The sequence below is a fragment of the Schistocerca piceifrons genome, chromosome 7 (genome assembly GCF_021461385.2).
Source record: "Schistocerca piceifrons isolate TAMUIC-IGC-003096 chromosome 7, iqSchPice1.1, whole genome shotgun sequence".
NCBI lineage: Eukaryota > Metazoa > Arthropoda > Insecta > Orthoptera > Acrididae > Schistocerca > Schistocerca piceifrons.
This window is the reverse complement of record NC_060144.1, coordinates 418,884,458-418,910,978: the sequence shown is the minus strand read 5'-3', so window position 1 is coordinate 418,910,978 and position 26,521 is coordinate 418,884,458. Positions and strand designations below refer to the sequence as shown.

At 42.1% G+C, this 26,521-nt stretch overlaps 1 protein-coding gene across 1 annotated transcript in view; it reads left to right on the top strand.

Annotated features, from left to right (window-relative positions):
- Positions 1–26,521, top strand: part of LOC124805750 (myrosinase 1-like) — a 103,756-nt gene that overhangs the window by 38,985 nt on the left and 38,250 nt on the right. The window contains exons 10-12 of the mRNA XM_047266318.1: positions 306–412; positions 805–927; positions 24,918–25,108. Of these exons, the coding sequence (XP_047122274.1) occupies positions 306–412; positions 805–927; positions 24,918–25,108 (421 nt within the window). The remainder of the gene's footprint in view (positions 1–305; positions 413–804; positions 928–24,917; positions 25,109–26,521) is intronic.

The following is a 26,521-nucleotide window of genomic DNA, read 5'->3' as shown; positions in this document are numbered from 1 at the left end:
AAGCCGGACAGTTGTCACATTGCTCACTACGCGCCTTTAGTATCACGATAAACTCGCAGGTCATGTCGAAAAGATTGTAAGTAGTTCACAGAAATTAAATAAATAGAATTTAGCAGGAATATGACGATTGGCCTTATAAAGAAAGTTCCCAAAACTTGTTACAAGGTATTTAAAAACGATAAATGTAATGTGTCAATGTTTTAATAAGTTTTGCTTCTTGTGTTCTGTATCTTATGAATGATACGAATGATTTCTACGAATAATCAGAGTAATTTAATGTCTAAAAGAAGATCTTCTCTCATCAGCAATACTTGGCAGAATTACTGAAAGCTATCAATGAAGATGGCGCCAATGTAATTGGATATACAACTTGGAGCCTTCTCGACAACTTGATGTGGAATTCTGGTTTCAGGTAAGCCTCTGTTACGGAATGCAACTAAGAAATTTGTTTTGTTAGTCGAGAAGGCAGTAAATTTAAAGCGTTACGCCCCCTACCTGCCTTCATTTGTTTTTTGAACACGGCTCTGTTGTTACGTACTTGAGGCAAAATGTCACCAGTGTAGTCAAAGTGCGATCTTCATTTAGCTCCTCCCTTTGCTGAGTGTTCTATTTTCTCCCCTTTCTTATCGGGTAGTCCAGCACTGGATAAGAAACATTTATCCTGTTCACTAAGCCGTTAGGATGATTCTTCAGTCAGATACAGACTGTTTTATTACTGTTGTTGACATACAGTGTTGTCACTAATCCTGTAATACTTTGTTAAACAGTCTGTATATATTTGTGTCATTTCTTCAACTTTTACAGACCGAAGTTCGGCATCTACCACGTGGATTTCAACAGCACTGAGAGAACAAGGACGCCAAAGGCTTCAGCAAGCTTCCTATATGGCATCTACAGCAACATGAGTGTACCTGAAGAATATTTTACGTAATTTCGTAATAAAACAACAGTATATGGCTATTTTATTATGAATAGTCGATATATGTACGTGAAATAATATACGAGACCAAGACGACAGGTACCTTGTATGTCAAAGCTGTCAACAATAGCATGCCATAATGAGAGTCCTTGTTACAGTATAGGTTTCGTCAATAAAACAATATTATTAAAAAGTATCGAAGACACTATTTATTGCCATTCATAAGATAACAACCTTTGGTTTGCAGATGTACGGGTAACGGAAGACACGAACTACGTATATTTGGGCATAAATCCTTAACATTTTGGTACAGTAAAACGAAATTTTCCCAAATTTGTTACTGAGAGAATTAAGATTTTCCTGCTTCTCTGGCAATATCTCTGCATCTTATAAAAATGTACGTAGGTCTGAATGTTCAATACGTCCTCTTAACGAATGGGATCGACTTGAACCAAATCTGGATAGTAACAATGTCTTAACTAAGAACCAGCTGCCTCTCAAAGTGGTAGGGGAGCGGATGAAAAAGTAGCGTATCAAAAAGCTGACAAATATTCATAATATATTCATCCAGTATTTGAGAATGAGAGCTCTTAGCGACTTGGGACAAACCTTACACATCATTTCAAACCTTTCCGAAGCTTTTCCTCGCTGACAGCCCTAAAGAATGAGGAAAGGAAAAAAGTTGATTGATTACTGCTTCCTTGCTGTCCACCCCATAAAAGTGCCTGTATCACTCAGGACCTTTAACTAGTACTTGTTTGCCGCTAACTGAAATACATTTCATTGACAGCATCGACATACACCACTGATTGTACTTGGAAAATTATGTCATTGTATTACACATAAACAATGAGAAGTAAAAAAGTAAGTTTCCTTAAGACACAGCGAACATTACCGAGACGACTAGCACCCTGTTTTGGATAATGAGAGTACTTAGCGACCTCCAACAAACTTTAAACATGTTTTCAAACTTTTTCTAGTTTTTGTTTTTGCGCTTTTGTGCTCGACATTACATGCAAGACACGTTAACTCGTTAGTAAAGTAATCAGAATTTTAAGCTGTCTTATACAAGAGAGTTCATTTCAGCCAAAATGTAGGGTGCATTCATGAAAACAGTAGCATGCGAGTAATAAACGTCACTGCCACTAGAGGTGAGAGTGTTAATAAGAAGCGGTAATGTACAGATCTCTGTAAACGATCTTTATTGTAAATTTCATGTATTTAATATTGCCTATTGTTAGGAATTGAATTAGCTATTGACTTGTGCTTTTGAGCAGCTGTATCTTTTCTTTATTCGGCACAGCAGCCCAGCAGAAACCCAGCAGTAAGAGACGGTAGAGTGACGCAAACATTCGACCTTCGTCACAGCCATGAATGTGAAGCTTTAAGTGGTCCTCAGAGGCGTAACAGCTCCCACCATCGCCCTGCAACCGACTCGGTCAAAGGCGCGATGTCTACATGGGGGGAGTGTCTCTTTTAAACAAAGCGGCGGTTGGAAGTTTTCCTTGGAAACTGCAGGAAAAAATGGTTCAAAAGGCTCTGAGCACTATGGGACTTAACATCTATGGTCATCAGTCCCCTAGAACAAGGAACTACTTAAACCTAACTAACCTAAGGACATCACACAACAACCAGTGAATTGCAGGACACAGCATCTCAATGCCTGGTATGGAACGTGGCAACAAAGACTGTTGGATTCTGTTCATGCCCCCGTTCACATAATAAACAAAAGTCTCACTTTGCTGGTGCTGTATTTAATTGACTTGGAATACTTTCAAACATCCAATTGTGCTGTTCAGTGTGTCAACCAGATCGCAAGTTTGACCACAGCAGCGAGGCGATAATTTTGTCAACGTATTTCGGTATCTAAGATCGAGCCACACGCATGAATACTATAGTTAGATGTAACATCCTCTCTTGGGCTATATGGTATAAAACAGCACAAAATCAGACATATATGTGAGTAATGTATGTCACATATGCATATGGTCAACATCTCTTCCTGCACCCCTAGACCGATTTCAACCAAACAAGGTACACACATTACAATCTGGAAAGAAGTACTGTGGGGGTAAAAACCATAGAATTTTCTCTGGTGCTGGGGTGGAGGTGATAAACTGAGAAGCGGGAAGGAGCAGATGGACAGTGAGACGTGGAATGAGGAGATGGACAGACAGAGAAGAGGAGGAGATGGAGTGAGTGTAGAGGAGGAGATGGACCGAGAGAGGATAGAGGGCGAGGTAGATTAAGACATGAGTTAAGTGGACTGATATGATAAGAGATGTTTGGAGGGAGACACTAGATATGTGAAGACGTCAGGCAATACTTGCTATGGAACTAGATGAAGGTCTGGAGAACAAAAATTATACCAGGAGACCAGGACTGACATACATGCAACAAATAAGTGAGGACATTGGTGTAAATAGTACTGTGAGAGAAAGAGGTAGGGACAGCAGGGGAAGTTGTGGAAGGCAGTATCAAACAGATCAGAAATGACCCCTTCTCCCTCCAACAACCAAAGCAATGCGCATCAGTTATTACAGCTGTATGTGGATTTTAGCGTCTTTGCGTTTGTGGCAATGTGTATGAGGTTCAGTAATGAACGAAAACTCGACGCTACTTTAGTTAACCGCGAATATGATACTAACTTCAAGGAAACCGTCAGATTATCCGCTGAAAGGTTGCACTTAATCAGTGACAAGTGTCAAGTCGAACGAGAGCAACAATTTGTAATAAATCTGTTGTCAGGAGGTGAGTGACACACATGAAGAAGAAGATTGATAAGCGCGAAATGAAGCAGGGAAGTGTTCTTCAACATATATCATCCTTTCCATATCAGCTTTTCAACAACGTATCTTACTTTGTAGATTTTTGTTAATTTCTGAAAAATGTAGCACATGGCAATGAGAAAGATACTATTAACTAGAAAAACTTATCTTTATAACCACAGGCACGTAAATTTATGCAGTATGCATAACTGGCGATAGAGAATCTAGGTAGATTCTACAAGATGAAATTTTTGTTGATAGTGTAGGTTACGTGTGGTGTGGAAATCTCAGTAACTTCATCATGTTTTATTGAAAAGGAATTGATGATGACCATAATGATGATGATGATGATGATGATAACGACCCATACTCCGAGGACGTAGGGGACGATGCGAGAGACCCACTCTGCCGAAGTTTTTGGGATTTGTTCTAAGTTCCCATGGGACCAAACTGCTGAGGTCATCGTAATCTAACGTAAACGAACTTACTCTAAGGACAAGACACACACCCATAAACCGAGGGGGGCAGCCGCGCGAACCGTGCAAGGCACCTACGACCGCACGGCTATCCCGCGCCTCATCGCCGAATAGGCAAGGTCCTAGCGGAGGCGATTTGCCATTGCCTTCCTCCGACTGCAATAGGTTTGCATGATGATGATGAAGACGACACAACAACCACTCCGCAATTTGGTTAGTTCCCTCAAAGACTTTTTTCAAGCACTTCGTGAAGTTTCGCCTTTTATCAAACGCCATAACATATTGTTTCAACATTATTAATGTCCTACACGTATAACTCTTAGCGGAATCTGAATCGAAGATGGACAGAGAGATGTAATAAATGTCGTAGCGTAGGTATACAGTTTCACTCCATTACATAATTTTCTGTTACGGATTTTTGAAAATAATATAGCTTATCAGACAGCACCAAGGTCACCAGATGGCATGAAGAAAAGCATTGTGGATGCCGGTGACCAAATTATGGCAGAGAATCATCAATACTTCCGTCGATAACTTGCAAGTCTCTTGGTTATAACACCGCTCCTTATTGTAAGAAGCTGTTAACAACATTTCGTTCACGGTTACGCGGCCATCCTAAAGATGGTGATTTCTTACGATATGTTAGTTTTACCCAACCCTTGTCGAAGAAGCCTACGAAATATTATCTTTTCGTCGCCGTCTGCAAATCTGTTTACAGATATGCATTAGTGTCGCTGGGAAATGCACAGAAATTTAATATGCCGATAAATCATTTTTACAAGTAAAAAAAATATGTTGGACTTTTATGTAGATGCTTTTTAACCAGAATTTTTAATTTTCTGAAATCAGTCCCAAAGTTAAATGTAAGAAAATAACGTACTCTATACTCAGCACAGTAGCACTGCACGAGGAAGAAATGGATTTTAGGAAAGGACGTTCTACGATGGATGCAATTTTCATCTTAGAACCGATAATACAGGAACGTAGAGAATATAGAAAAGAAACACAAATTTCTTTTAGCGGTTTTCTAAAGGTTTTTCCTGGGACAAGGCGCAGAAAATTTGGAAGACCATGAAAAACGCTAATATTTAAAATATCTAATAATTCGATAAGAAGTCTGTATCAGAACACGATTATCGCTCGAGATCATGGCGGAAAAATGACTAAAGAGAAACTAACTGAGAGAGGAATACGACAATACTGCCGTATATCCGCAGCTTTATTTAACATTTACATACACGAAATGAGGCATATATGGAAAACAGAATTTCAAAAAGGTATATAACTAGACAGGAGGACTCTTCTAAATAACGTACTTCCTGCTGACGATGTAGTGATCCTAGCAGATAAAGACGAGGACCATTAGAATGGAATTTACTTAATGTAACAAGAAAGTCCTAAACTTGACATGGAAGCAGAAAAAACCTACGACATTGGCCTTCATGGGTAAGGAACACATAAGAACCAAAATGGTGATTCATCAGAAGATTTTAGAGCAAGTAAAACACTTCAGTTACACAGTAAAGATATAGAAATTAAGCTTCGAAAATGTAGAAGGATATGTGTAACAATTAACAGGAACATTAAACACTAAATTAGGAAAGACACTCAAATTAAATCTAGAAAAAAGTTGCAGTTTCCTCAGCGCTCTACCTAAGCGGACCTGGGTGATTAGCAAAGAGCAAGTAAGTCGCATTCAGGCATAAGAAATAAAACTCCTGACATGAATTAAGGGTTGCGCAATAGAGGACAGACTCAGGAATCACCGTATTAGAAAAGAACTAAAAATTTTTAATCTGAATAAAAAACTACTAGAGTGTAGGAGAAAATGGAAAGAACACTTGAAAACAGTGGAGAGTGACAGACCGGCCTTAAAGGCTAGAAATTATACTATGGAAGAAGAGGTACAGGAAGACCCCACCAACGGTGGCCATCGTAACGGACAGTGTCGCTAAATACATGCAGAGAAGTAGAAGAAGGCATTCAGCATAACACCAGTAAGCCGGCGCAGATCACTCGGCAGACAGGAAGCCGGACCACAGGGAACGGTACCGGCGCAGGCAGCCTGCTCTGGCCACAATGACACCACTCTCAGCACGGCTTGTGCCAATCACGTCTGTAGCAGCGAGAGGATTAGATGAGCCAGTCACAGCACAGGACATAAAGAATGACTTCACAAAAATTCACCACTTTTCCTGGTAACGACTACTTTACCTACTGATACGTCAAGGAATGCTTCCATTCCTTTCTAATCACCCTTGCAACGCATTACACCACAATCCTATCCCCACGTCGCTATTATCAACTAAGTAAAAGCTTCTAAACCATAATATTTTGTTAACCAGTGTGGCTTCCATACCAAATTCTTCTCTCATGCTCAACTCCAGCTCCTCACCTGTCTTCTTCGCAGGCGGCAGATTACCTTATTATGGCATGTGGTGCAGTCCAATGAAAACCAAACGGGATCAGGTCTACAGTAAATCTTACGTCATAAACATGCAGGAGGTGTAGTGCATATTCTGTCCGCACGCCACACACTGGATACGAAAACATACAAGGCCTCTAAGACTAGTGCAAGCAGCCCGATGGCGTCTCGGCCATCAGCATAGAACTTCAATATCTAAAACCGATTGCTATTAGCAATATCTTCAGTTGTGAACAAACCTTATTAAACAGAATTATGTAAAGAACACGTTAGTTCTTCTGACAGTCCGTCTGATGTTAACTATGAACGCTTGTCCATTTTGTCTCGAACAGTCTATCTAAACTCATCCAGAGAATAGCCGTTCGAGAACTGTTTCCTGGCACCCCCTCCTTCCATCTCCATGATTTCTATCTCACCATCTACGACCACCTTATCCAACTTACACTCATCTTGAAATATCTTGGGGTCACCCTTGCCCGTCGCCTCACCTGGACTTCCCAACTCCGTACCATCCAACGCAAAACCCGAAGTAGACTCCACATCCTAAAACTCATGTCCGGCCAGACATGGGGATTACGTCCTTCCACCATCCTTCATACTCAAAAATCCTTGATCCATCCCATCCTACGTTACGCCACTGTCGCGTGGATCTCCGCCAATCCTAAATCCCAGGAAGCACCTCCAAAGCCTTGAACTTCATGCGCTCCACCTTCCGTATTCGTCTCCCATCCCCCACGAGGATCCTCTATGACTTCGTAACCTTCCCATTTCTCCTCCTTTTCCTTGAACACAGCTGTATCCTCTACACCAACCGCCGCCTCGATTCCCCTCCTTCCGTGGTGCCTTCTTTCCTCTCCACTCCTTACCTGCTTCTGTGCCTCTACCGAAGTGTCCCACCCCTTCTCTACCTCCACACTCTTCACCTCCTATGCCAAAGAAACTTTCAGCGTCTCGCCGTCCCCGATGACGTTCTTCGCCCTGATATTTATCCTCCTTTTCAACTCTGACCCTCCTCTTTCTCTCCCCTCCTGCTTTGGGCTCTTTCTCCTTTCCCTCCTCCTCCGCTGTTTCCTCCCTCCTGCCCTCTGTCTTCCTCATTTCTCCTTTTCCAGCCATCTTCCGAGGCTGCGTGCACTAGTCTCTGGGGCTTTGTATGTTCTCATAACCAATATGCGCTACACCTCCGATATGTTTATGGTGTAAAGATTTACTGTAGGCCTGATCCTGTTTGGTTTGCACTGGACTGCGCCGCATGCCGTAACTAGGTAATCTGCCGCTTTCTCTTTGTTTCTAGAAGGGGGTGTCGATTTAGCGACAAAGCAGGTTACATAAGTTTTAAAAATACACTACTGGCCCTTACAATTGCTGCACCAAGAAGAAATGCAGATGATAAACGGATATTCATTCGGGCACACAGTTTTAATCTGCCAGGAAGTTTCATATCAGCGCACACTCCGTGCAGAGTGAAAATCTCATTCTGGAAACCTCCCCCAGGCTGTGGCTAAGCCAGGTCTCCGCAATATTCTTTCTTTCAGGAGTGCTAGTTCTGCAAGGTTCGCAGGAGAGCTTCTGTAAAGGTTGGAAGGTAGGAGACGAGATACTGGCAGAAGTAAAGCTGTGAGTACCGGGCGTGAGTCGTGCTTCGGTAGCTCAGATGGTAGAGCACTTGCCCTCGAAAGGCAAAGGTCCCGAGATCGAGTCTCGGTCGGGCACACAGTTTTAATCGGCCAGGAAGTTTCATATCAGCGCACACTCCGTGCAGAGTGAAAATCTCATTCTGGAAAACTCCCCCTGGCTGTGGCTAAGCCATGTCTCCGCAATATCCTTTCTTTCAGGAGAGCTAGTTCTGCAAGGTTCGCAGGAGAGCTTCTGTAAAGGTTGGAAGGTAGGAGACGAGATACTGGCAGAAGTAAAGCTGTGAGTAGCGGGCGTGAGTCGTCCTTCGGTAGCTCAGATGGTAGAGCACTTGCCCGCGAAAGGCAAAGGTCCCGAGTTCGAGTCTCGGTCGGTCACACCGTTTTAATCTGCAGGAAGTTTCATATCAGCGCACACTCCGCTGCAGAGTGAAAATCTCATTCTGGAACTTGCAAGAAGTCATACCAGAATTAACTACTTATAAAATTTACTTTAAGACACCCCTAAATATTTGATTGATAGCCATGCACTCCACTGACGAAGTTCCTAATATAGCCCACTGGTGTGTATGTATTAATATCAGACAACGTCACTATTCGTCTCCTTTTTTATATGAACAATTAGCGATCTCAGAACTATAATAGCATTCTACACACTAAAACGTGGAGGTATATCCCATAAAACTGTGACCTACTTCGTAAGCAGCTCTGGTTATCTCACCACACTGCACATCAAAATAAACCACCTCAGTGCAACGAAAGACAGTCACTTGTTTTTTGGTGGCTTGAATGTGGTTCTACTGTAACCAGCGAGTCATAGCCTCACTTACTCGCTTTTGTTCAGCCTGGACGATTTGGCGTGTCTGACTAACGACCATGGAATTCCGAAATGAGGCATCATGAAATAGCAGTCACATTTTACTCTCCTCAGCAGCATGTTATTCGAACATAAATTAGTAAAATAGCGTACATCCCATTCTGCTCTAGATTCAATATCACATAATCTATTTTATAACTTAATATGCTGGTCCCAGTAGTCAGTGAAGTCACATTACTTACGTTGCATGACAACTTCAGAACCATATTCACTACATTTACACTTATTCCTATATCTACTTTCATCTTGGTATGTTGAAGAAGTCTTGTTATTTCTGAAAGCCTCTGGTCTTTTAGCTAGCTCGTGAAAGCAAAGTTCACTTACGGGAATGGAATAGTCTTAAAGTCGTTTCCTGCTCAATGTCGTTCTCTGTACAGCTAGAGAGCACTGGAGGACGGTCTGCTGTCTATGCATGCCATGAGCATCAGGGAGGGCGGGCGGAGTTCCATAACTGAATTGTGAGGCTAGTGCAAGGAATCCCTTGTAGCTAAGATAAGAATCTGATAGACAGGAGCTAACACAAGTCCACATAAGCTGAGAGTAGCCGTTAAGCCCATCCATGCCCACTGAACTGTTTGTTCAAATTCTAGTAAGGAGTTCTGTGTTTGGCTCACAGTAATTATTTCTGTTGGGGGTGGGGGAAGGGGAAGGGGGGGAGGGTGAGCTCCAACATGTGCCTAAGTGCACGTCTTCTGGTTGACCATAAAATCTGTGACGAAGGGGAAGAGAATTTCTGGCTTCTACTCTACGCCACAGGAGAAATAGTCCTTACTGGTTAACCACGACAATGTTCGTATGAGTAGGATATTTTAAACTTGTTTATTAAATTATCATTGGATACCACTCACAAATTCGGCTGCAGCTGGCCGGCGAGATTCCGACGCTAACAGATCAAGCTACGTTTTGTAGAGTGAAGTGAGGGTGCACGTGCTTCACCGACGCCGTCTAGAACACACTACTCCTTAGAGAGCCGATAGAAGATACTTGCCCGAAGTCGAAGACGAAAGCTACATGAGGGATGTATCTATGTGAACAGAGACCGAGATCAACTTAGAACTTTCAGCCACTGCTCAAGCAGTTTAACAGTGGTAATCGTGCGCCAGCTTTGCTGCCACCGAGGAGAGGCGTGTGCGAATTCAGTTAATTTGCATGAGGATTTCATTTTGCAGATCTCATTTTTAAACCAGATAGATGAACCCATTATGCATTGAGTGTACTCGTGCTCGTTCATGCTTTTATTGGGCTCTTTCCTAAAATCGTTACCCCTTCCGGTAGCCATTGGCCGTATACACAACTTAGTTTCATATAATCATTCTATGAATACCCCAACCTGTGCCACTGCTACGACCAATCCTTCATTAATATGTCCGGGTGAGGAGCAGCACCAATACGTTCATGCTTAACTGAGCCACTCCCAGGAATATTCTGTCACCATCCATTGCACGACCTCGTGACTTTTAAATATGCGTTATCTTAAGGGAAGCTTCCCATCTCTGTAGGTCACCAGGGATACGAACTGTAGGATCTCAGGTGTATGCTAAACAGCTGAACCGCTACCTCACACAGGAATCACCCGATGCTTGCTAGGATGCGTGGAAATTTTGGAATCCTCTGATTTACGTAGCCAGTTTTTAGGTCGGCGAGTAGGACTATGGCGACACTTGGCCAGGATTTCCCAGTCACTGGCAGTGCTTTGATACGGAAATTTGGTGACTCCTGACCAGGATGTATCATCGAAATCCTGTGATCCTTTTATTTTCATTTTATTTACGTTATCTTCAATAAAAGCCCTCATTACCTTTTATTTTCGTAGTCAGTTCTATAGGACAATGGGCGCCGAATCGCACAATAACCCTGAGTTCAGTATGGGGAGGCGATGAGTGAGTGGTCTGCTGTAGCCTGTTGTGGGGTTGTGACACACTGAGGGCTACGGCGGGGACGAAGCCTCTCCGTCGTGCCGGCCGGAGTGGCACAGCGGTTCTAGGCGCTACAGTCGGGAACCAGGCGACCGCTGCGGTCGTAGGTTCTAATCCTGCCTCGGGCATGGATGTGTGTGATGTCCTTAGGTTAGTTAGATGTAAGTAGCTCTAAGTTCTAGGGGACTGATGACCTCAGAAGTTAAGTCCCATAGTGCTCAGAGCCATTTGAACCATTTTGCCTCTCCGTCGTTTCTAGGTCCCCAGTTTAATACAACACTCTGTTTTATTCAAAACACTGAAATAACCACCAAAATATAGAAAGTAATCCTGTTCGCATTCTGTCCATGCCAAAACAAAGTCCATTAGACCCCAAAACAGAAAGCGATATCCCAACCACAATGTGCTTGGACCTGCAATCAAGTTATCATACTGAATAGCAAAGGCTTTAATATGGTACTCCAGTACGTAACGGAACATATGGGCAACGACAGAGACTCACTTTCAGTTCGGGTGAGATCACTGGTGGCTTGATCATTTAAAGTACCGTTGCGTGGCCGATTCATTTGCCTGTATACTGATCATATGCCATAGCGTAGCTCTGTATATGTGTTAGTTAAAGTATGACTACCTTCCTGCATTGGGACCTTATTGAGCCTATAGCTGCTATTTGTATACACTATGTGATCAAAAGTATCTGGACACCTGGCTGGAAATGACTCACAAATTAGTGGCGCTCTCCATGGGTAATGCTGGAATTCATTATGGAGTTAACCCACCCTTAGCCTTGATGACAGCTACCAGTCTCGCTGACATACGTTCTATCAGGTGCTGGAACGTTTCTTGGAGAATGAAAGCCCATTCTTCACGGAGTGCTGCACTGAGGAGAGGTATCGCTGTCGGTCGGTGAGGCCTGGCAAGAAGTCGGCGTTCCAAAACATCCCAAAGGTGTTCCATAGGATTTAAGTCAGGACTTTGAGCAGGCCAGTCCGTTACAGGAATGATATTGTCGTGTAACCACTGCATTATGAACAGGTGCTCGATCGTGTTGAAAGATGCAATCGCCATCCCCGAATTGCTCTTCAACAGTGGGAAGCGAGAAGGTGCTTAAAATATCAATGTAGGCCTGTGTTGTAATAGTGTCTCGCAAAACAGCTAGGGGTTGAAGCCCCCTCCAAGAAAAACACGACCACACCATATCGCCACCGAATCCGAATTTTACTATTGGCACTACACATGCTGGTAGATGATGTTCACCTTGGATTAGCCATATCCACACCCTGTCATCGGATCGGCACATTGTGTACCGTGATTCGTCACTCCACACAACGTTTTCCACTGTCCAGTCTGCCAATGTTTACTCTCCTTACACCAAGCGAGGTGTCGTTTAGCATTTACCGGCGTGATGTGTGGCTTATGAGCAGCCACTCGACCATGACATCCAAGTTCTATCACCTCCCGTCTAAAGTCATAGTACTTGCAGTGGATACTGATGCAGTTTGGAGTTCCTATGTGATGGTTGGATAGATGTCTGCCCATTACACGTTACGGCCCTCTTCAAATGTCGGCGGTCTCTGTCAGTCAACAGACGAGGTCTGCCTGTACGCTTTTGTGCTGTATGTGTCTCTTCAAGTTTCCACTTCACTATCACACTGAAAACAGTGGACATAGGGATTTTTAGGAATGTAGAAATCTCGCGCACAGATGAATGACACAAGTGACACCCAATTACCTGAGCACGTTCGAAGTCCGTGAGTCCCGCTGAGCGTCCCATTCTGCTCTCTCACGATGTCTGCTCTCTACTAAGATCGCAGATATGAAGCACCTGGCAGTAGGTGGCAGCACAATGCACCTAATACGAAAAACGTATGTATTTGGGGTTGTCCGGATACTTTTGATCACATAGTGTATTGACCGCTGGACTTTACTGAATCTAGTTTTAGAGTTCAGTATCTCAACCTGCTGAAATGGAACTCTTATAGAATCCCCTTGTTGTTCGTCTGTCTGTCTGCCCATATGTCCGACCGTTAAGAAACCTTCGTCTCTGTAAAGCAGGCTGTTCCAACCGAGCTCCCGGGAGCCGGAGCACTCCGGAGCGCTCACGGCGGCAGCTCGGAGCCCGCGTGGAGGGGGAAAGTGAACTCACTGCCCCCTGGCCGCATGCAGCCGCAACTGACGCAATAATCCGTGTTCAATGACAGCTATGATTAGCCGCGGGAGCCCTGTACCTCTATTGGAGGATACCTTTCTATTCATTGAGAGGGATGGTCGTCCGCAGTGTCTTGTATGTCATAAAGTAATTAATTCTGCGAAGAGGTACAATATACAACGACATTATACACGTCTTCACGCAGCGCACTACGATCAGGTAGCAGGCGTTGCACGCAGAGAACTGGTGGCCAGGCTTAAGAACGACATACCAGGAGACGTGAAGTTTAAAAACGGTTTCGTAATACGGAGGGTATCGAAACATGCAACATAGTTCGTGATCTGTAATGCGTTTATAATTTTCAGGTGAATGAGAGCGGAGAAAACACTACTGAGTCTGCAATTCGAGCAAGCTGCAGGGTGGCTCACATCATTGCGACGAGTGGCAAGCCGTTTTCGGTGGGACCACTCGTAAAATCGTGCATGGTAGCCGTTGCAGAATGTTTGTTTCCAAGGGAGGTGCAGGCAATTGAAGGGGTTTGCCTGTCGAAGCAAACAAAGTCTCGTCGAATCCTAGACATGCCAGCGGATTTAGAGACACAGCTCAGGAAAAGGCGGAGAGCTTTGTTGCATTTTCGCTAGTGCTTGACGAAAGCACCGACATATCGGACTGTGCTCAGCTTGCAGTTTTTGTGCGTGGAGCTGCAAGTAACTGAAGAACTCTTGGATGTGGTACCACTCGATTACACCGCAACAGGACGTGACATTTCTGAAGCTGTTTGTGAATCAGTGGACAATATGAATTTGCCGTGGGATAAGCTCCATTCTGTAGCGACAGACGGTGGACCACAAACGATCGGGTGTCACCAAGGTTATGCTTCTCGTTTGAAAAATAAACTCAGGGACGAATTCGGGAAAGACATTTTGACTCTTCATTGTTTTATTCACCAAGAGACACTGTGAGCTGAAACAATAGAGCTAGGTGGCGTAATGAAAGATGTCGTGAAGTGTGTGAATTTTGTGCGGCGTCACGGTATGAATCATCGCCAATTCAAAGGATTCCTGAAAGATATGGAAGCAAAGTATGGGGATATACCTTACCACAGTACAGTTCGTTGGCTGAGTCGGGGAAAATTTCTTGATGTTTTCTTTGCCATTCCTGAGGAAATAACCCTTTTTCTCGAAATGAAAGGGGAAGAAATGCGTTTTCTGAAAGATATAAAATGGATATCAGAGCTGGCGTTCCTAGCTGACATAACTATGCATCTAAATAATGTAAATCTGTCATTGCAGGGCAAAGGGCAGCTAATAGTCGACATGCACGACCAGATCAAAGCGTTCATGCAAAAGTTACGTTTATTTGAGAGGCATATGAATAATGGACATTTAACGTTCTTCAATCGTCTTGCTTCTTTAAAACTACCTGAAGGTACTACTTTCGGCGATTACCAAGCAAAGTTAAAGCAGCTCATCACGTCGTTTGAAACACGATTCCGAGACCTCACTAGTTTTGAAATGGAACTTAAGGTGTTCAGCATTCCTTTTTCAGTTTCCCCCGATGACTTGTCATCATCCTTCATTTGGAGATTATTGATTAGCAAAATTCAACTTTGTTGAAAGACAGGTGCTACAACACGTTGGATTTGTCATGATGGTATCGTTCATTACAGCAAAAAACATTTCCCAAGCTTCACAACAATGCTGCTCAGATCATGGGCATGTTTGGATCTACGTATTGTTGTGAGCAGCTTTTCTCAGCAATGAAAAGAGTAAAAAGTAACGAACGATCGTTTCTTCAGGATGCAACAATGAAGGCCATCCTCCGCATTACCGCTGTGAACACTTTGACGCCTGATATTTTCGATCTTGTAATGAAAAGAAAAGTCAAGCTACAGAGGCCCAATAAATTTAGTATGCAATTTCTTATAAAACAGTTGTTTCTTATTTATTTCCTGAACATCGTATTTCCTGGTGTAGCATGTCAGCACGTCTTAGGAGCTAAAAGTATGAGGTTGTCGATCTTGTAAGACGCAACTGGCACATCAAAACGCCTGCCGTGCCTCCTGCCTCAGCCTGCCGTGCCACCTGCCGGCGTGCGGGCCCACTTGAATGGTCACAGCGAGCGACACGGCTCCCTGGAGCAGGGAGCGCTCCGCGGCTCACAACGGAGCCGACGAGCTGGAACAGCCTGCTGTAAAGGGTGGAAGCTTCAATTTAAAATTTATGACATCCTACGGTCTATCATCATTTGATAGTGTAAAACATTTAACCTTCTAAGTCAATTGAGTCAAAAGATACGACTATTTATATCAGATATTTTGATACTCCTAAATTCATCTAAACCTGTAGGACAATTTCCGATTACCTAGAACGATTAGATTTTGTGGGAAGTAGGTGAAGGAAAAACTACAAAATTTGATAAAAAGCTAAGTTTCACGGTAAAAGGGAAATTCTAACATTGTTAAATTATTCATGTGGTACACAAAAATTCCTTTTCTTGTCATTACAAACTTACTTTTCATCCCTAATCTGACAAAAATTCCGTAACTACTGTAGGGATTTTGACCCGATTTTCAATAACACGTAGAGTTATTGACGAGATAGGTTTATATCCAGAATGAGATTTTCACTCTGCAGCATAGCGTGCGCTGATAATAAACTTCCTGGCTGATTAAACTCTGGAAGACGTCAGCGTGGTATATTTCACTTTAAACGGATGCCCTTCCCAGATAAATCTATTAGAGCGTTTCAACACGTGTTTGGCCTGCTTCTTGGGGACTGGAAATATTTGGGCCGTATAGTACGCTTTACTGAATATATAACTGCTGAGGAGTCGTGCGCACTGGAGAATATCAACAGACCGTCAATTGTTTTCATAGATGGCACCTTGCATTTTGTTGGTGACCTGCTTCCAATTTTTTTATTCATGTTTAACGGGCATTTGTCGATAATCATCCTCAGAGTGCTGAGGGCTTCGACACGCTTCGCCCAAGGTACAATAACTGCGTCGAATCCCTGAATGTTCACAAGGGTGCATTTATCGGCGTTGATTTTAGCACCGGAAGCACCACAGTCCTCGTCTACCACGGTCTTGAGGGTTGAGACGTCTCCGTCGTTGCGCAGTAACACTCCGGCGTCGTCGGCGTAAGCACGAACCACGAAGAACGTCCCGGCGATCGACTGGCCTGCAAGTTTGTCATGAATGGAGCGTAAGAGTGGCTCGTGTTATAAAACAAATAACTTCATGGACAGAGGGCTCCTCTGTGGCACTCCTCTTCGGGCCTCTATGGGCTCACTAAGCTGTCCATTTACGCTCACTTTAGTTGTAATGCCGGTGACGAAATGTTGCACGACGTTAATATTCCGTTGATCAAAACGACACCGCTGCCGTAGCCGTAGCAGGTACTCGTGGCGGACGCGATCAAATGCCTCGCAAAAGTCTATAAACAGCAATGCGAGATTCACGTTAGTGACTGACGCTATGGCTATTACATCTCTATATTCGAGATGGATAGTGCGACATGGCTAGCGCGACCAGGGATGCATGGTTGATGGTTGTGAATCACTTGCTTCATTAATGAAGACAATTTGCTGTTGAGTGCTCTGGCAAAGGTTTTGTAATCAAAATTCAGCAAAGCAATCGGTCGGAAGTTATCTAACGTTTTTCGGTGTTTCTTTTTGGTATCAATACAATTCGAACTTCCTTCATTTCGGCCGGAACGTCACTCCCTCGCATCACTTCATTGAGAACATCTGTAAATGCGAGTCCCATGATGGGCCAGAAACGCACATACAATTCCCGTGGAAAACCATCAGGGCCAGGGGATTTATTCGATGGCGAGCCAGAAATCAGTTCAAGGACTTCGTCTGGAGCAAAATTGGGTACGACCGCCGAGTTCTCCGCAGGCGTGACTACAGGGCCAGAGTGCGCACGATCTCGCCGCCGCCATCACCATGTGCATAGCATTGCGAGTACAGATCCGTGAAGTACCGATAAACTACAGTAATAATATCACTCTGTCGGGTCAAACGGAGTCCATCATCTGTGTCCAGCTCGCCGATAAAAGCTCTCTTGCGATTGGCACGATGTTTTATGAAGTGATATAGTGCTGCAAGTTCGTCCTCTTGAAGCGATTTTGCTTTAGATCTGATCTTCAGTCCTTCAAGCCCCGATCGTTTTATGCCTATAAGCTTCGCCTTTATTTATTTAATGGTCGTCAGCTGCGTGTTGGTTGGAGACGTTGTCACCTACAACTCTCGCAGAACTGTCTGGTAAAAATTAATCGTGCGTGTAACATGTTGCGCTCGTTGCCAACTGTAGTTTTTTAAGGATAATCGCATTTTCCGCTTGACCACAACATTCCACCAGGCTATATTACACGGATATCTGCAGCACTGCTACAGACAATGTGCCCATGTCGTGGAGATGACATCTTCTAGCGCGGCATCGGCGAGAATAGAAACATTTAGGCTCCACGGAATCCTATGGCATTCAGTATGCTGTTTGGCCAGATTTATCGTGACACAGAGGGCGCAGTGGGCGGAGAAAGTAGGTGGAATGACATCGGCGTTCAGAACATGTTGGTAAATGTTCTCAGAGATGTACAAACGGTCTAGACGGCTACATGCTTACCGGGTAGGAAATTTTAGTTCCCACGCATCCTTTAGCAGCAGGTGACGCACCAGATCATGTAGTTCCCTACAGTAATTAAAGTTTGGCGATTGATCTTTCCTGTGGATCACACAGTTAAAATCACCACTAATTATCTACTAGGTTATGTTGCGGCATAACGACGATGTCTTGTTTAAAGAAGTTAGCTCTTTCTGATTTTAGAGTCGTTACAGATGGAGCATAGATACTGACGAGGGTGACGACAAAAATTTGGCAAGCTATGCCTGCCTCTACCGGAGTCCAACATTTCAATATTGCTCACTGGGATTCTGTCTCCTGATAGAATCGACGTACCTGTACCCTCGTCCGCAGCGGTGTTTACGATTGTTGTAAATCCTGACACACGAAAACTTAAGACAGACTCATCCCTTAACAGAACTAAATCAGCGTCGGGCTCATAGATAAACTGCCGTAGCATTGCTAATTTTAAATCTGTCCTAGCGCTATTAATGTTCAGGGACAAAAACTTGTAAGCTTGACTCATGATAGTCAGAGACGCGTGGATGTTGGGAAACGTAGGAAGACCAGTCCATCTCACCGTCGGACTTCGAACCTACATCCACCGGTTTTGTACTAGTTTTTGAGCTGTCTTTACTTTTTGACTTACTTCCAGCCACGGAGTCATTTGGTTCAACTTTAATTTGACGTCGTACAGTCGTCCGATGTGTCATAGAAGACGGCGAAGATGGCGAGTCAGGTCTGTAAGCAGTACGTGAAAGTCCTTGCTTCGGAACGGGTAACGGGAGGTCCGAAGACGCGTCTTGAGTAGGCTCACTGTGTTTGTTTGGAGCCGTACTGGCTGTTTGTATACAGCTTTCCGGTTCCTCGCGTTGTTTGGAAGCAGTTCCGAGGTGGCGGGTGTTTATGTTATGCTCTAAACCGACTGCATCATCCTCTGTGTTTACGATGTGCAGTTGACTGACTTCCGCCTCTCGTGTGTTGACTGCCTGTGGTGAGTCGAGGAGCGGCATCGGAACGGATTGCTGTAAACACTCTACTGCACTCGTATTGACAGTTTCTGCGTCGGGAGATTCAGTGTGAAGTTGGCGGGTCATAACTGAGCCGTCCGACATATGCGTGTCCTGTGTGGAGAGCCCGTGATTCCGCATCATCGGTTTGATTTTTTACAACCTGGTCACCGGAGCCACTACCGTCACTAGTACGGCGTCGTTTGTTACCGACAGATAATGCAACACCGGCGGCTAAAGGGTGACTGGCCACGGCTTTCTAAGGTAAGGGTGGGAAGGTGCCGTTACCGAGATCGTAGTCCTCTGACACAGATGCATGTGGTTGGGAGTCAATCACAGAAAGCGTCTGATTTTGAATTAGGACATCAGCCAACGTTAATCTCAGTCGTTGTTGCAGATTGTTTCGAAGTACGACTACGCGCCGTGAGCAATCACCTCTTAAATGGCCACTCGTGTTACAGATAAAACAAGTGCCTACTTTTCCATCGCATATGACATGAGCCTAATAACCACAAACCTTTATATAAGATGGGATATTGACTTTAACGGCCATGTCAACTGAGTGAACGCCACTAAAACATTGGAGTTTGTGACCATTTTTCGTTTCTAATCCGTCAGATGTCACAGTATTTGGCGAGGGCATCTCTAAGAAAACAATTCTCAACTTCAGGTCGCAAACTGATCACTAGCACTTGTTTATATTCGATGTCAGCGTTAGTAATTGCAACTGTACTCACGAACTGATCACGGTGTCGGAACTCTGCTTTCCCACCAGTATTCACCAAAATTTTCACCATTTGTATCTGATCCAAAAATTTCACAAAGTAACAGTATTCGGCCATGTCATAATATGCTGTGTGGGCCTGGTCGGACGTGATGCCAGTAATATCTATTATCCAGTCATGGATTTCTAGAGAGCTCGGTCGCACATTCCTGGAGGATTTCTCAAATGCAAAACACAGGGTATTCTTATGGGTTCACTGGGAGCCATAAATGCACTTTATGAGCGGCCGAGACCGCTGTGAGCTAATTAATAAGCGTGTGAACGACGGTAACGAAGAAGCACTGAGAATATCACAGGTCACATTCCAAGAATGTCTATAAGCACGGCTTGTGGCACTACGACTAAGCGGAAGTACCGGCACGTCGGGTCGCTGTCGCGTCCCAAGCGCAACTGAACAGAGCTATCCAAGCACGACTCACGAGCCCTCCTCACAGCCTTAATTCAGCCAGTACCGTGTTTCTTACCTTCCAAACTTCACTGGCGCTCTTCTGCTAACCTTGAAGAACTCCTGGAAGAAAGGACAAAGCGGGGATATTGCTTAGCCACAGACTGGTGATTGTTTTCCCTCACCTTGTGCCATGTGCCATGTTTATTGTCATTGAAAGATCAGATTTTATAACAGTATTCTAATCATAACCCAATAAGCTGTAAATAAAACTTTATTACACACACACACACACACACACATATATATATATGCCTTTACAGGTAATATTTCAGTAAATTCATAACATATAGAAAGGGGAAACTTTTCACTACAAAAAATCTCGAAAAGATATATTTAAAAATTTTTTCACAGTGCTCCAATGAACATTCGTATATATATATATATATATATATATATATATATATATATATATATATATATATATATATATAGCTGTACGCAGGTTCATTGGAGCACTGAGCAAAAATTTTGAAGTACATCTTTTCGAGATTTTGTGTAGTGATAAGTTTCCCCTTTATATATATTATGAATTTACCTCAATATTACCAATAAAGGCATAGGGCATATAACAAATATAACAACCTGCCTGTATTCGAATGCAACATTCCGTCAAAATTTTGAAGTATTTGGTGAAGAACTTTCGTAAATTTAAGATTTTGAACAAAGGAACATTTACATTTTATTTATATAGATTTTTCTAACCACAACAAAGATTTAAATGTTTTAAATGATTATATCATTAAATAAAGTTAATTTGTGCAACTGTATGTTACTGTAATGAGTTTAAAAAAAATATAAACGACATTTTCCATTTTTTTTGTCAACTGACACGCATCTGTTTACTGTATTACCGTGACGTGGTGTATGTGTGGTCTACCGGCAGTGTCTTTGACAAGTAATCAGATCATCATGGGAACCTCGTTCGAAAATAGCTAATGAATAAATTTTAAATAAAAATATACGTCACTGGCGACCGAAGAATTCTGCATCTACATCTACATTGTAATTCACAACTAAACTCCTGGCAGAGGGTTCATTGAACCACCTTCAAACTATTTCTCTGTTGTTCCACTCTCGTACACCAGGGTGGCAAACATACACTTAAATCTTTCTGTGGGTGCTCTGATTTCTCTTATTATGATGGTCATTTCAGTCTCGTAAGCAATACTCCGGAAGGGGACAGACAAGCACAGTGCAGCCAGTCTCTTTATTATACCTGCAGTACTTTCGAGGTGGTCTGTGAATAAATTGTAGACTCTGGTTCGCTATCCCCACGACATTAACTACGTGAACGTTCCAGTTAAAGTTATTCATAATTGTAATTCCTAAGTACTTAGCTGAATTCACAGCCTTTAGAGTTGTGTGATCTAACATGCAACAGAAGTTTAGTGGATCCCTTTTAGTACAGATGTGGATGACATCATACTTTACATTGCCTTTATTCACTACATTCTGGCGTAAAAGGTCAACATCGTTCTATACCGGCTATGTCAAAGAGAGTGGAGAAGTGAGCGGACGTTCAAGGCCCTCTCTTACTGTTGGTGTGGGAAATTGTCCGTAAGAGGTGAATGAATCAGCAATGATCAAAGGCATGAGGATGCAGAAGGCAAGAGAAACCACTGCATTAACCCTAGCAATACCAATATATTTTGTGGAACGCGCTTCACTAGAGGGGTGGGGCGGGGGTGGGGGGTTGGGTACTTAGTGCCTGCCCAAAAAAGTTGGAAAAACACAATTAATTAATTGCTGTTTATATTTACAACATACTTTTTAAAGCGGTACTGATTTGTCAGTAGGGTTCACAACCTGAAAATACTGTTATCAAGTGTTAGCAGTATAAAGCCACTTTCAATAACTTGGACTACAAACTACATTATGACCACAACAAAAATTTTTAAATGCAAGTTACGCTAAGTGTTGATCACTTTTACTCACAGCATATATTTCAAACTAATACTAATGTGTAAGTAAGATCTGTAACCTCAAAATAGTAAATACAAGTATGACATTCATTGGAAAAGTGACATCGAATACTAAGAATTAAATTTTGCGGTAAGTTTAATTGAAGAATATAAAACATTTCTGTAATCTGGTTGAAGAACTCATTGAAAGTAAATTATACAATACAATTGAATACTTTCAAAAAGTGGGCATAAGTTACAACCCCCCTTCTCATGCTCCTATTAGAGTTAAAGACACATAGAATGTATCCACAGGACATGTGGCCTGTGACTGAAACGTTGTGATGATGGTATCTATACTGGAAAACGATTTTGGACTAATCCCCCATTCTGTTGTCCTGGAGGTGACTATCAAGGAGGAGGTGATCACGAAAAAAAGAGGGATTAATCAACGAAAAGAGCATGGAATGGCAGAATTCTGAACGTGGAAGTCTAATAAGAAAACCTAATAAGGGAAACGCACAGGCTTAACTTACATATAATGGGGTTCAGGGAAGTGAAATAGAAATAAGATAAGAGTTTCTGGTAGGACGAAGGTAGTGTTACAGTAAATGGTACAATGGGAGTTCGATTCGTTATGAATAGGAAGATAAGACACAGAGTGAGTTATTGTGAACAGTTCAAATAAGGATTTCACATCATAATCGCAACAGTTTTTCTAACAAAATTCTTGCTTTGACATTAAATACACCAATTCTTTTCACCTCATATTCTATGTCCATCCAACATTGGCAGCAACACTTCATGCGCTCATCCTGGTGTTGCAAGCAGATGATGAAGCGAGAATATATATGTGGATATTGAAAGCATGAGTCAGTACGTAAATTGAGGTGCAAATCTAATAATGATGAGGTTGTAGGGCAAAGAGTGAAAGATATAGTCATGGGAGGATTTGGGTATTGTAATAGGAATAGGAGGGGGTAAGGACTAATTTCAGTTCTGCAGTGAACTTCATTTAGTATTAGCAATTACACTGTTCAAAAATCTCAAGAGGAGGATGTAAACTATGATTCGACATACAGAGATATTCAAGTTGTTTTACACCATAGTCAGAGGGAGATCCTGAAACTAGATAGTGGATTGTATGGCATACCAAGGAGCAGATAAGAGTCAGATCAAGATTTAGTAATGATGAAGAGTAGATTGAAGTTTAAGAGAATCGTACAGAAGAATCAGTGTCGAAGGAAGCGAGATGCTGATGTACTGAGGAAGGAAGAAACGCATTTGAACTTCACTAAAAATGTAAATACTGCAATATTGAATATCCAAGTACTCAGTTCAGTTAAAGAGCAGAGGACATCACTGAATGGGTCACACAGAGATGTTACAAAGATGAACATAAGTACTAGTAAAAGAACTGCAAAGAAACATTTGATAACTTAGTAAATACTTCAATAGATTGTCAAAAGATGGATATACGAACATGTTCAGGGAAGAATGGAATACAGCGCAATAGATCTTCTAGGAATGAAATAAATAGGAAGAGCTTGGTAGTCATGGTGACATAGCGGTAGGAAAAAGTGAAGAAAGCGAAAAAGAAACGATCGACAGCAGAACTGGCTCAGCATATAGAAAAGTCATAAAATCATCTGCGAAATTAAGAATAAGGGTGTCAACATTAACACTACAATGGGACTTCCACTGTTAAATGCAGGGACGAAAGCGAAAGGTGAAACGAATCCAATGAAGACCATTATAAGAGGGAGGAATTACCCGATGACGTTATAGAAAAAACAGGAATCCATAGACAAGAGATATGGGATACTGTATTACAACCGTAATTTCATAGAGATTTGAAGAGTTTAAGATCAATTAAAGCAGAAGGGACAGATATCATTTCATCGGAATTTTTGAAATCGTAGCAAGAAGTGGCAGCCACATGACAACTCAAGTTAAAAAAATTGAAAACAGTCTTTATTTGTCACATAGCAAACGATAGGTATAGGAACTAATAGCAACTTTTTATTTTAGTGAATTTAAATGAATTTTCGAAAAATGTGTTGTGTGAAATTATTTTTTACTGTGAAAATACAAAAATGGAAAAAATCCCGTTAGAAAAGTTGAGATATAATTTAGAACAATGGGAAGACATACTCACGGTTGATCAAAGTTCTGCAGTTTCGCTTTCAGCAGCAAATGGTATGTGATAACAACTTACAAGAGAACTGAAAGGAATAATTGACAGCATTTTATAAAATAAAAAAAAATTAAATGAACTAGGTTGTAAGATAACAGGAAATAATCTCAAAACTGGTTAATTGAACGAAAAGTTGACTGACAGAATTACTGATTCTAACAGTACATGTAAAAGTAAAGTGGGTAGTCCAGTACTAGAAAGGAAAAGGGAAGAGTGTAATTAATTGGAAGAAAAGTTTGTGGTGTCTAAAAGTAAAGTAAAAGGTCCAGTAACAACTGCTTTTGGTAAAGTAGACAGTTGTTTTTAGTATACATTGTTTTTAGTGGCTGCCATCCAAATGCGCATATGATAACCATGACACTCTCATCCATTTTGCGAGATTCGAATGTAAACTGAGATTTTGAGAATGGAAGGAAGCCTTGGAAATAGGGTAACAGGATTAAAAATAAGACATAAGATGAAAGAGGCGCTACTATAAAGATTTCTTCAGGTTGGTAGTGAGGCATATAAACCAAAACTGAGCTAACAAATCTAAATAATTATTTAAGGAAAGAGGAAATCAGGGAATCTGCATAGTCTGATAGGATGCACACTAAGAGAAAAGATTATTTTGAAGAGTGATTGTGGAAAGGGAAGAAAGTGAACAAAAACCTGGTGTTTGTTGACATGTTTGCAATGAAGAGATTGAACTGGAAACTGACGTACTCACAGTTTTCTATAGATTGGCAGGAAGTGATGTACTAGAGGTAGTGGTAATATTAACTAATATTTATGATGAACTTAGTATTAATGAATTAATGGGTAATTTGGAAGGAAGAGGAAAATGTGATCCTGTAGATACTGAAAAAGTGATAGATGTGAAAGATGTAGAGCTGTGGGACAAAGGAATGAATAGCTTGTCTACAAATAATGACAGCAAAGTTAATAAGATTAGAATGTGTGGTGATTCTGTTGTTTATGATGGGGTGATTAGAGGTAAGATTTAAGTGCAAATAGAAGAGGAAGATGTTTTGGAGTTTAGTATCTCGAAATGTTGTTGTGATGTTATAACGTGAAAAGGCAAGTTATTGATAATATTCCACATGATCAGGTCCTGCCTCTTGCTGTAAGCATGTTATTATATGCTGGGAGGGGGATAGAGATACGAGATACTAGTTTTTACAAATTCTGATTGTTTAACAGAATAAGGGGAAACAGCAAATCAGAGATTGTTTCGCACTCTACAAACTTTAAACATTATGCATTCACTGCTTCCTTGCAGATCCTTCAGCAGATCTATGGTCTACTTTATCTGTGTGATGGGCACTTTCTTACTCCCACAGTGCTTCCTCCGTGCTTACAATCTTTCTTAAGCTCTACAGAATTCCTCTCTCTCTGACATTTACGCTGTAGCGATCCTCATATAATTATTATGGCTGTCAACACTTTGGAATGTCTCCTTAGACTAATTTAGCTCCCAGCATGTCTCACAAGTATTTTGTACTGCCCATTATCTCAAATACCATAAACCATATTTCACTGCTAGATCTCTTGCAACGTTTATGCACATACAACTTTTAGCTTTGTACTCCACACTTACATTTTTCCTTTTTAAACTAATTGTACTTAGCATATCATGTTTAACGGTACATGGTCTTGCCCCATTAAACTCTTATATTTGGCATCTCATCTGTCTGTACAGTTGTTCTTTAACACTTTCTTTTGGTATTACCTTGTCCTTGAGACAGCAGTTACACCTATTTTCTCCCAAAAAGAATATACTCCCAGATCTACCTTCACGAGACACTTTCCAAGGTAGTCCCACTTATTCCTACCCCTTTACCCTCCACTACAGACTTGATTCCCCGTCGAATGCTTTGATTTACTGGAAGTCCTTCCCCCCCTCCCAAAAAAAAACAAATTTCTGATGCCTGGTGGCACTGTTTCAAGCAAACAATGCGTTAGCATACTTTTACACAGTTTAACTGGTGGGTTCCATACAATAGATGCACCTCGCGACACCTCTTAACTGTCATCAGCTTTCTGTCCCCAAAAGTTAAATTTGGCATCATGTTCTATGGGAATGTTTATTTTCAGCTGCACATTTTATCCTTCACTTACTTCATACCCCTCGTGTATGTGAGACTGCAGAAGTGCTTTAAACAGTTTGATGTGTATGTTAACTGCTTTCCCTGCCATGCTCTGATCCAGTACTTGTGTTCCCAATCCATTCTCAACCCCTGGTCTACATTCCCCATAAACTTGATCATCCATTTTACGAAGTCGCCTCCTCCTCCCTTTCCTCCATTCACCCTGCTCGTGGGGAAATACTGGTCTTTTAGCGTTTCTGCCACAATATCTGCAACACAACTATCAACGATTTCTTGTGCATTTCACATAGTGTGCCAG